The 12,500-nt window shown below is 42.9% G+C and overlaps 1 protein-coding gene across 1 annotated transcript in view; it reads left to right on the plus strand.

The window, feature by feature from the left end:
- Positions 1–10,114, plus strand: part of LOC119596566 — a 37,514-nt gene extending 27,400 nt beyond the window's left edge. Inside the window, exon 6 of the mRNA XM_037945872.1 lies at positions 9,775–10,114. Coding sequence (XP_037801800.1) covers positions 9,775–9,906 — 132 coding nt within the window. The 3' untranslated portion in view covers positions 9,907–10,114. The remainder of the gene's footprint in view (positions 1–9,774) is intronic.
- The last annotated feature ends 2,386 nt before the right edge of the window (positions 10,115–12,500 follow it).

Here is a 12,500-nt window from a genome sequence, read left to right on the forward strand (position 1 = left end):
AACTGAGGTCAAACGCCTCTTGATGTCGATGTAGGCCTGCAAGCACCCACGACTCAAACTCACGGACGCGTTCCCACAATTACCAGCGCTAGTACTACGGTCTATTGTGGACTTGCCAGGAGTAAATCCAGACTGCCTCCGGTCCTCCTGATGCCTCATAGGTGGTTGCGGATCCGTTTCAGAAGGAATGTGGCAGAACCTTGCCCTGGTATGCTGAGCAGGTAATTCACGTTAGTTGCTACAGTCCTAACACGATCCCTTTCCCCTTCCAGAGGGGATGACCACGACCCTCTCAAGCAGGTCAGGGGGAATGTACCCGTATACTGCCAGAATGTCAGTAAGGACTGTTATGCAGCCCTGAGCCATAGGTTCACCCAGCGTTTAGCAGTTTCAGCAGGGATATCACCTATGCCTGCAGCTTCCCACTCTTACTTGAATCGCCCATCCTAACCTCTGTTAGTTAGGAGGTGTCCTATCGCTGATGGGTGGGTCGGACCGGTACTGTGACAATCGCTTGCATCCAAGCTAAAAACTGTTGGAGGGTCGACCTGGTACAACTGCTATCAAAAAAAAAAAAAAAAAAAAAAAAAAAAAAAAAAAAAAAAACAAAAAAAATATATATATATATATATATATATATCTATCTATATTATTCTATATATATATATATACACACACATGTATATCTGTGTGTCTGTGTGTATGTGAATGTGTGTGTGTGTGTGTGTGTGTGTGTGGTGTGTGTGTGTGTGTGTGTGTGTGTATTGTGTGTGTGATGTCGTGTGTGTGGGTTTGTGTGTGTGTGTTGTGTGTGGTGGTGTGTGTGTGTGTGTGATGTGGTGTGTGTGTGGTGTGTGTGTGTGGGTGTGTGTGTGTGTGTGTGTGTGTGTATGTGTGTCTAGCGGCCCGAGGACCTGAGTGGTTAGAGCACTGTGCTCCGACCCCTCATGGTCCCGAGTAACAATTTTCCCGTACGTGTTGTCGTAAAAAATAAACTACGCCCTGACTGCTGGCTCAAGCCCTGATCCACGGCGAGAAAACCGAATATCGTTTAAGAAAGACAAACGCAGTGGTGTCGTAGGGGAAGTCCTGCCATGGCAAACTGTTCGCGCTCCGAAACAGCTTTGATTAGAGGCAATCCAATCAGGCAAAGGTGGGTACTGCCATATAACCGTCTCATATGAATTAGAGTAGACCTGTGTCCTGCAGTGCAATAAATGGCTGTTGAAAAAAATGTCTCTCTAAAATACACACCACATCACACACATATGTGTGTTAAGAGAGAGAGAGAGAATGTGTGTGTGTGAGAGAGAGAGAGAATGTGTTTGTGTTTGTGTGTGTGTGTGGTGTTGTTGTGTGTGTTGTTGTGTGTTTGTGGTGTGTGTTTGTGTGGTATGTGTGTTGGGTGTGTGGTGAGAGAGAGAGAGATATAGATAGAGAGAGAGAGAGAGAGAATAGGAGAGAGAGGAGAGAGAAGAGAGAGAGAGAGAGACGAGGGATAGAGAGAGAGAGAGAGAGTGTGTGTGTGTGTGTGTGTGGTGTGTGTGTGTGTGTGTGGAGAAGAGAGTGGTGAGCGTGATGTGGTGTTGTGTGTGTGTGTGTGTGTGTGTGTGTGTTTGTGTGTGTGTGTGTGTGTGTGTGGTGTGTGGGTTGTCGTAAAAATAACTACGCCCTGACTGCTGGCTTCAAGCACCGTGTGTGTGTGTTGTGCGTGTGTGTTTGTGTTTGTGTGCTGTGTGTGTGTGTGTGTTGTGGTTTTGTGAGAGAGTGATAGAGAAGTGTGTGTGTGTGATAGAGAGAGAGAGAATGTTTGTGTGTGTGTAACTTGCAAATGCGCTTGTGCGGAGTCGGCGTGGGCCGGCGCGCCCACTGAGGGGAGCATGAGCCGCGGGGCCTGCTCTTCCGCATTATTCTCCTCTTAAAGATGAACAAGAACGATCCATTCGCTTCTTTCGTTTTGGCTCGAACTCCCCCGCGTTGTTGTTCTTCCCACACGGCAGCTTCACTTACCTTTGTCCACAGGTGCCTGTTTTTTAAATTTCGCCCATCCATGTGAAGCTGTTCCTTAGATTTTTTAAAAAATCTTTTTCTGCATAGCGATGGCTACATGCAATGGCTACTGTGTTGGACTTTTGGTCCTAAGCACCCAGGCATTGGCATTGCCCGGTTTAATTTAATGTGGGAAAAAATCATACTCAAGCAGCGGATGAGCACTGGAAACCCTTCGGCATGTCCGTAGCGTGGAAAAGTCTTTCCTAGGAAGAATCCTCCCTTCCTCAGTTTTATCAAGGCTGAGGTCATGAGAGGTCATGACCTCCCATTCGCTCACCCTCCCCCCGTGACATGTCATTCCGTCAGTGAATATTGCTTGCAAATGATTGTTTTGCAACAATGGAAAGTGGCACTAAAACTGTTTACCGGGATATTCGTGTACTGATTAATGAAGATGATGATAGCAATGTGACAATAGACATAACATTCGTATTGTGTTTCAGAAAAGCTGTATCCGAGGATGAAGGCGACCTGGTGGCTTCACGACATTTTCCTCTGTAATAAATTCCCGGATGGCTCGAGGCCCTTCCCGCGAGCGCGTGAAACGGCACGTACTCGGCAACTACATGTCGTTTCCTTTTCCTTCACTTGTACTTGCGTGTCTGAATAGGGAACTTATTATGGTCTGTGACTCTTTATATTCTTATAACGATCTGAAGGTATTACAGTAATAGTTTCTATTTTTTTTATAATGACACCTAAATTTATTTGTGTAAATCTGTATAATTCATGCTCATGGCGTGCGTGTGGTATACCCCATAACTGACCCCCCTGCTTGGAGCGCTGCAATGCGTCATAGATAAGTCTCGCAATGGCTAACTGAGTCTCACCCCAGGCTAATGTCTATGGAGCGAGTACCAGCGCCAGCCTATGCCGACTCGACTAGAGTGTAGTCAGCTGGTGTTTACCGACTGAGCTTACCTAGCCGTGGTGCCCAGCCTCTGACCTCAACGAAGTTACCACTTACAGTCCAGAAGTTCGCAGCGTGACACGATGATTGATACGATAGGAGATTTGCGAAGTTCTAGCTTCGCCCAGGCCTCCATATATATGCCCAAGCCTGTGTCACTTTTTATTGGCTGTCTCATTTGTGTCTCTGACACTCGGTGCTTACCGTGGCAGAGGGACAATGCCGCAGGCGCTCTGCCACCATGGTGTAAGCATAACCGGCATAATCCTTTAACCAGCACGAACGGCTGTTTCGGCGACACCTGTCTCAGAATTTATGTTTGCTCCACAATTCTCTAGGTAAGTACGAGTGTGGCGTTCGGCTCGCCGAATGTATGCAACATCTCTCTCCAAGTCTATTTGTCTCTTGTCTCCATGGCACAGTGGAAACCTAGAGGCTCATTCTGTGAATAATGACTTTGGGTACCTGCTGGTTTTGATTATTTCAGAGAGTCCATTGTTCATACCTGTGGCATCTGAGTACCGCAGATGTCCGAGGGGGAAGGATCTCGTTTCCTCTCGTGAAGCTGCAAGAGGAGGTATAAGCAGCCTCAAGTACAATTCTCCTTCAGTAATTTTCTGCTAGGGTTATATGATCATGGGATTTGGGGCATACCTCTGCCAGTCGCTAGTCTGTCACAAGCATCATTCCCTCTGATGTCCAATGTGGTTGGGGACCCAGTTTTATATGATTATTCTTCTACCTGAGCAATGAATCCTCTGTGCTATTGGAGGAAATAGTAGTCGAAGGTAGATTGTTTGTCTTTGGTGAAGTGCTGCTAGACATCGATGCTGCCCTGGAGTCTCTATGTATTAACCACGTGTCCGTCCCTCGGAGGGACATGTGCCTAAGGGCTACCTGATGCAAACAGCCTCTGCCTGTAGCGAGGAGGCGTTGTCTGTTCCCTCTGCATTTGTGGCATCCCTTGCTGCAAAGCTGGCACCTGCAGTAAGATAAAAGGAAGGGCCAAGGATCGACGATCCATCTGTGGAAGTATATTCTACTGCCCGGAGGAGTGATGGCCTGCAATGACCCTCTGGGCTTCTGCCTTTAGACTTGGTGTGGGGTATTAACTCTTTTTCATTGTTAGGCCCATGATGGAAAACTCTATCGAGGTTTGTGCCCATGGTAGGGCTTCAACAAAGTTAGGGTGGGGGGAGTCCATGCCCTTAGCAAGAAGCTGTTTACTTTTGAGCTCATGGCGTATAACACCCTGGCTGTATGAGACAGCCAGTTGTTGTTTGCAAAGAGCTCGTTGTCTTGTTCTAGGTGTCTAATTTTTGTCTTAGGCTTGTGTTCCTGGGAGCCTGGATGACCTTTGACAAGAATTGTGCTGCCATTAGATCGATTCGTGAGTCCAGAGGGAGAAGGTCTGCCTCCATGAGGAGGTTGAAGACCTTCGTCCACCTTGAGGCGACACCAATGATCTGGCACTTCATTTTGGACTGCCTCAATATGTCCTTTGTTTTTTCTCTTTGTGTTCAATCAGAGCGAGTGAGGCATATCCATATGGGCCGGACAGCATGTACATAGAATGATCCTTAGTACTTTGTGTCTGGCTCATATGTGTCCTCCCACTCATTGCTCTCATGACAGCAGCAAGTCTTGTTTTGGTTTGTTCAAGCCAGGTACTAGACCTCCTTCTGAAGGAAGAGGGTCCGGTCTATCCTTACCCCTAGGTAAGGTAGTCCTGGAACGCCACCCAATCCATTCCTTGGATTTTCCATCTTGTGCCTTGAACTTTTTGTCTCAGGATCCATGGCTTTGGATTTGGCATGCAGATGGATCTTCATTCTGTCCTCAACACTCCTAGCGTTCTCTCGATATGAGGCAAAGACAACGCGGGCTTTGTTTGGCAGTAGGTTCCAGTGATATATAGCATAATCATCTGCTTAGGAGATGATCTTACACCCCATTAGGAGGTTTATGTTGAGGATACAGGACATTAATGTGTTAAAAAGGGCTGGACTGAGAACCCCACCCTGTGGCATTCCATTTTCTAGTGGCATGTGGCTGTGAGAGGTGACCCTTGGATTTGACTCTAGCTGTCCTTTCCGTAAAGTAGTCCAACCTATCCAATCCAAGAGCTTACCTCTGATTCCCTTCTGGATCAGGCTCTCCTGAATGGCAAGAGGACTTGCTAATTCAAAAGCCTTCTCCAGGTCAAGAAAAGATAACGTCTGAGTTATCAGGTTCGGTTGCCCTTTCTCTGATATGAGCAAGTCTGTCTCTGATATGAGCAAGACTGAGGGTCATGGTGCATGCACCTCAGGGCTGAGCGGCTGGTTGCTCGCCTGACCTGTTGCCATAGCTCTGAGAGGATGGTTTGGTGGTCGAAGGACTCACACCATTCCAGCCATTTTTCCTGCCTGACTGTTGGCAGTTTCCTTGGCATCTCTGACAGCCTCCCTTAGGAGGGCTAAGTTGTCAGGGCTTCTTTGCCTTCGGAATTGTCTTTGGCACGTGTTTACTCTGTGGTTGACCTCCCTAATCTCGTCATTAAAGTACCAGGCATCTTTGTGACTCCTGGACCCAAGCCGAGTTTTAGGTATGGTCAGTGAGGCTGCTTGATCAATATGGAATATACAAGTCTGGCTACAAGCAATTCCACATTTTCGCTTTGTATGGGTTCATTGCTTCTCAGACAGTGCGCCAAGGTGTTCTGAAACGCCTGCCAGTTGGCCTTGTCTGTTTTCCATCTTGGCTTCTGTCATGGCATGTCTGTTTTCCATCTTGGCTTCTGTCATGGCATGTCTGTTTTCCATCTTGGCTTCTGTCATGGCATTTCGGCTGGGCCACTATCCATGAGGGTAGTTATAGTGCCGTAATGGTCACTTGTGACGGTCTCATCGACACACCAGCTAATCCTCTCCACCAGAGCATTATCTGGCTTGGCGCAACCTGCTGCGCCCCGTTGAACGCCTTTACCGGTATGTTCCTCCCTTCACTTTGAATCAGCTACGTAATGGCTGACTCACCGCAGGGAGAGAAGAGAGGAGTGTCCTTTCAGGTGTGGTGCTATCAACTGGTGTAGTCACTTCTGAACATTGTCGAGGAAAGAAGGATGCTGCTGTAGCACATCAATAAATGTTAGAGTGTTGCTCCTTTTCCACCTTGTTGGTGCCATAGTGGAGAGCATAGCGCGCAAAGGGGCACTGTCCCACTGCGTGAAAATGGGGCAGTTGTGAAGCGCGCGGTGTGTTGAAAAGACCCACCTAGATTACAGTTAACACAACCAGTAACATGTTGGCGCAACACGAGGCTTAATGCAGACGAGGGATAAAAGCCGGGATTTTGGGCGATCTAGGAGGCGTACCCCCGGGGGATAAAAGCAGGGGTTTTGGACGACCTTGGAGGCTGCAACCTCCTCTGTTGAACGTGGGTGGACGCCGTCCTTCATCTCTTAAAGGGGGGGGGACGGAAGTCTCCGTAGGGAACCATGGGGGCCTTAACCCTAACTAAGGGAAGTCCGGGAGAAGGTCAAGATGTTTCGCGGAAGAGATGATGTTTCAGCATATTCCGGGCATCGTTAAAGGAGGCGTGATTTGATCCTATAATACTACGCAAGGCGCATATGTGGTTTATCTAAATTGAATTAGCAATAAACGAATTTAAAAGTGAGACTGCATATTCGAACATAGTTCAGCTGCACTTTTCTTTTTCTCGAAGATATTATCAATATAATAGGTTTCTTCTTTCTCAAAGCAAAGGTGATTGGAGTCATATTGCTTATCACACTATCTTTTTATGGGCAGAAGAAAAATATTTTTCTAAACTAAAGAACGGAATTTGAGCTGTGGCTTCCGATCAGCCAGGAATGTGTCTGTGGGTTGCAAGTTGGAAATATTTAAGACCTTTATAACTTTCATTATTCAACCATCAAGAAACCTAATTAATATTCGCTATGCTTATAAAAATGTTCGAGATTTAGAATATGTTAGAGATTCTCAGCTGTGCCTCTTAACTGAGTATCTGGCTGCTTAATATTGAAACGATTTTAAACCATGACCGATATTTTCTTTCTTTTGCTTCGATATATATGTGTGTGTGTGTGTGTGTGTGTGTGTGTGTGTGCACTGGCTTACGGTTTCATACCTAGGTTCGAGTCCTGCCACCGCCGACATCTGTGGTGGCGTCAGGATGGGCATCCGGCCTTAATACGAAGCTGCCAATCTAATAATATGATGTAGATAAAAAATGATCCGCACCGGCGACCCATGATGAACATGGAAAAGCCAGTTGAAGAAGAAGAAATCAATGTGGCATTGCTTTATTCCATCTTTCATAAATATACCTCAGTACATCTGACTGAGGGTTTGAATTGCTAAATCAATTTCCACCGAGTATATATAAAATGTATATACACACAGGCACACCCACCCACCCACACCCACACCCACACACACACACATGTGTGTGTGTGTGTGAGTGTATTGCATTGCGCCCACTCCTCTCTACGGTCAAAGCCACTATTTCCCTTTCTACTGGGGAAATCCACTCGGGCTTTTATCTAGAGGGTGCACTCTTAATTACGTCAGTGTGAGCTCTCTGTATCATTACCTAAGTCATACTCTTGTGAACCAACACTATAAAATACAATAATCATAAGAGAGTTTACTGATGATCTAATTTCAGGGTTCCTAGAGTTAACTGATAGAAATGGTAATATCAAACAATTGATAATCTTACATTTTCTTGATATATTGAAATATAAATCATAAACTTTTACACTAAAAACCTTAATTGACACAGATGTCCACTCCCATAAGGTGTGTAGTATAAAACTGGCCTTCTCTTATGTCTGATTTCTTGAATCCTTTGTCCTTACAGAATTCTCCAATTTTCTTTCAATCTTCACTGTATGAGTTCAAGGACTCCTAAGGATGGCATGTGCGTTACATCTGGTCCATCTCTCCAAGGATATCTCATGAAGCAAACAAAACAACAAAACAGGAAAACCGAAAGAAAAAAAAAAAAAAAAAAACATTCCTAAAATGAAAGATTCAATAAAACTGATTTCTTGTAGGAACAAAACTATTTTTGACAAACAAACAAATTGTATATATTCATGTCGTTATATACGATCTGAGTAGTTTTATATTTATGCATTATATTATTTTTATGAAACCCTCATTTTAGCATTGATAGCATTATTCTATTATAAATTTCAATAACGCACTCCTTGAATGGGTTTTAAATCCTCAATAATAACAGAGAATCATCTGACTGTTATCCAAGTGCCGTATCAGCCACTAGCTGTGAAGAAGATATTCTATTTACCATGGTTTTCCAATTTGTTCTCAAATTGTTATTCGGTATTCAGATCTATAGTGTTTTATAATTTTATTATTGATATTAGTACAGCTGACTATTCTTTCTTCTGGTATTTAAAGAATTTTTACTAAAGTCTTTCGGCACTTACCAGGCACTTGTCTCTGTTCTCTCTGGTTATGGTTATAATATCAGGGTTTAACACTGTATATTTTTAACATTTTAACATCTACTCATATCACATATATTACAAGCATATGGTTCGTCTTAGTCCATACATGCATAATACCGGAACTTAATGATCTCTCCAGTAAAAAGAATAAACATATTTGGTTTCTTCTTAATATATCCATTACGGATCTTAATATATACAAGTAACAGTGAATATAACTGCCTACCCTTTATTAAGAGATGCATTGTTGGGGAAGACAAAGAAAACTAAACTTTTAGGCAAACTCTCGCATATTTACACTGTTTCCTTATCTTAGAGTAATAATATAACCATATATAGTACCTGATACAAAATAGTAAAATAAAGTATCATCTTTCTAAGAAAAAAAATCATCTTTCTAAAAAAAATATTTAAGCACTAATTGTCTTACACAGCTAAAGATTAATTAAATGAGGTATACATAAGTAACATATGTCTAAGACACAAGTAGTGAGGTAATACAAAGGGTGGTCCCAGACCCCCCCGCATACTGAATTTGGGTCATTCTTACTTCGTGTCCTAGTGCTCATTACAGTATAGATAGATAGATAACCAGATAGTGTATATGTGTATATATATATATATAGAATATATTATTATATATAAAAAATTTTATATAAATAAATTTTATATTATATATAAGATATATATAGCACATATATATATAATATATATATATATATATATATATATATAGATATATATATATATACATATATAATACTATCCACACACAACATCAATAACATATATATATATATATATATAATATAATATATATATATATGATATTATATATAGATAGTATATATAATTATATATATACACATCTGCGTCTGCCTGTCTCTCTCTCTCTCCTCTCATCGTTCTCTCTCTCTATCTCACTCTCTCTTAATATCCTTCTCTCTCTCTCTTTCTCTCTCTCTCTCCTCCCTCTCTCTCTCTCATCTATATATATATATTATATAATATATATGTGTGTGTGTGTGTGTGTGCGTGTGTGTGTGTGTGTGTGTGTGTGTTGTGTGTGTCTGTGTGTGTGGTGTGTGGTTTGTGTGTTATATATATATAGATATTATATATATATATATAGTATATATAGGATATATATATATATATATATTCACACACACACACAAACACATGTATATACATAAACAGACACATGTGTGTTCCTGTGCGTGTGTATCTTTGTATGTGTGTGCGTGTGTAAGTGTGTTCTTGTGTCTAATTATCCTGGAAGAGAGAGAGACAGAGAATCATGAATAATGTTTTCGTCCCTGCCTTTCAGGGGCGGCAGAGAAGTCGACCCCCTGCTTGTGAGGAGACCCTGCCCCGTGAAATGCCGCCCAAAGAATCATCAGGATTGGACTTATTGCTGATTTCAATTTTCAGCGAAGAGTGTCTCCATTTTTTGTGCTAAACTTTTTAAATTTTAAGATTAGTGAGCGCAATTGATACTGATAATGTTCATTTATAATATAGTGTCATTAGCATTAATAAATGGAGGAATTATGTGAATCAGGCCATTCGAAGACGGGATCTCCTCTTCTCTATGGAATGTATACGTCATTAATGTACACTTTTTGCTATACAGAGGCAGTGGCACGTTTAATACAGTTTCCTTGTTCCTGAGTGTTTATTTTCCTCCTAGAAATGGCGGCTGAACGATGGAGTTACTCTTTATTGCTATGCGTTACATGCAGTTCCACAACTGGGTTTCATTGTCATTTCCTCCTAATCATAAGGGCGGACGTCGAGTGACACCTGGCTTCAGCCTACAGGCCCTGCAGGTCGCTGACTCTCCCTTTGTGCTAGGAATGGCCGGGCCCAAGTCACATATGACCAGGTAGCTCCACTTCCATTTAGCCTATTGAACCCAAAAATGAAATTGAGTTTTCCCTAAGAGTATTCTGATGGCTGTTTATGGTAAGGAACTCTTCATAATCATAAGTAAGAGGGGAATTTAGTTTTCATTTCTGGTAATTAAAGCAAACTGGCTAAAGATGAAGACATCATTACCTCCATCCCCTTTTGAGTCTGTGAATTTGTGCAATATTTGATGGTAAGTGTTTTTCAGTGCACCTTCTTTGGAAATAGTACAATAATAACAATGGTAAAACATGATCGAAAACGAAACCAAGAAAAAAATATTCGCAATGAAAGAAGGGATGGAAGTGGGGCTTATTTCGGAAGTTGTCAATTAACATTTTCATTAAGACAGAATGGGGCTACCTGTGTTAAACTACCTTGACTGGCCCTAATCCCCACAGTGCCAGGCATATTTAAATTGTTGAGCACGTGATCAGTGTCCAGGGCCTCAGCATAGGATCCAAGGGAAATCAAAAGGGGGAGAAGGTAACCTGGGGCGACGAGCACGAAGGTGTGACAGCACAAGCTGAAAGGGAGGTGATATGGACATCGTTTGACGCCCGAAGCGTAATTCCTTTATAAATCCAAGGTTTAGAAAAGTAAGTCATCTGCCCAGCCCAGGAGTGCGTGTATGTGTGTGTGGAGGGAGGGGGGAGTAGATAATTGCAGGGGTCGTGTATTTGGAAAACATGAGTCTGTATGGTTGTAACTAGTTATCTTTCTCTGTGTAAGTTCTAGAATTCAAAGTAAAAAAACATCACTCATTTGACATCATGAACAATTTAAAACTAGTTACTTAAGTTTCATTTTCTTATTTGTGCTATAGGAACCCAGAATCAGATCAGACTAGTAGCACATACAGTAGTTGCTGCAACAGGGAGGCAGGCGAGAGTGATGCCCTGGGCAGACCTGAAGTCCTTCCCATGGGGACCTGCAAGGCCGGACCAATCTGGGAATCGGAGTGAATTCCCCTTTACTCTCACACGACTTCATGTTCTGAAACTATATATTGCTGAATGTTAAGATTTCTGATGTTTTTCAGAATACCTCTAATACTGTTTTACCATATTATAGCTTACTATAAAGAGAAATTGATTGTAATATGTTATTGTATCATAATTTTTTATCATTTATTTTTTTAATTCCTCACATACTATATCAAGTGAGGAATATCTTCGCATAACCGATCGGAACGATTTTGGTATGGATGGATTCCTCCCATCCTCTAGCGCAATATATGTAGGAATTATGCCCCCCCCCCCCAAAAAAAAAAAAGATAAATAAAAATAAAATAATAAATAAAATCTCAGCCATGAGGGCATGGAAGGTGCCGGAGACAAAATATTGATAATAGATATTATAATAATAATAAGCCATTATATTGTATAACGCAAGGGGCTACGACCGCCCTCGTGGAGGCTACCACCCCAGCCCGCCGTATTCACAGTGGTATCGAGCGTACGCCTGATGACCCCCCCCCTATTGATAATATATGAAGATATGTATTTCAAATTTAATAATTTCATATTCAGTAGACTGCCTGAAGTATGCTGAATATTATAATGATAATTAGCATATATATTAAGTTCGATAGTGACGGCAATTAGTGGCGATGTTAGAATTTGGTCTCGTTACTGAAAGTGAACGTGTAAGCAAGCTAAGTATCAGCTGAAGACCTCCTTCCTGCTTCCTCTTTTCTATTGCCACGGGGACAACAAAGGCCTGCGTCCTCATCTGCCTGTGGGGGAAGTGTCACTTCTTCAGTTGGAATGAAAATACGATTTCGGTGAGACTTCTACACATTCAGAAAGTTATAAAAACAGAAGTAACATTACATTTTCTGGAAGATTCGCCTCTAGCGGACGCAGCGCTTGTCTGGAGGAAGGGCATTTCTCGCCCAGTCCTGGAGAGGGGCGGGAGGCGCACTCCTCCCCGAGGCTAAGGACCGCGTGGGAATCGACCTGCGGCGGGATGGGACAGCCTGTCTCAGGGCCTCGCCTCGGATGAGAGACCAAGGGAGGAAGGACTGCGTATCTTCCCTGACTCCGTAGAGGCAGCCGGGCATTGCGCTTCAGCTGCCGCCGTGCACGGGACCGCGCTGCTGGAGGAGACAACTGCGTCTTCGGTGGGAGTGGGCCGACGAAG

This window comes from Penaeus monodon, chromosome 38 (assembly GCF_015228065.2).
Source record: "Penaeus monodon isolate SGIC_2016 chromosome 38, NSTDA_Pmon_1, whole genome shotgun sequence".
NCBI classification, from domain to species: Eukaryota; Metazoa; Arthropoda; class Malacostraca; order Decapoda; family Penaeidae; genus Penaeus; species Penaeus monodon.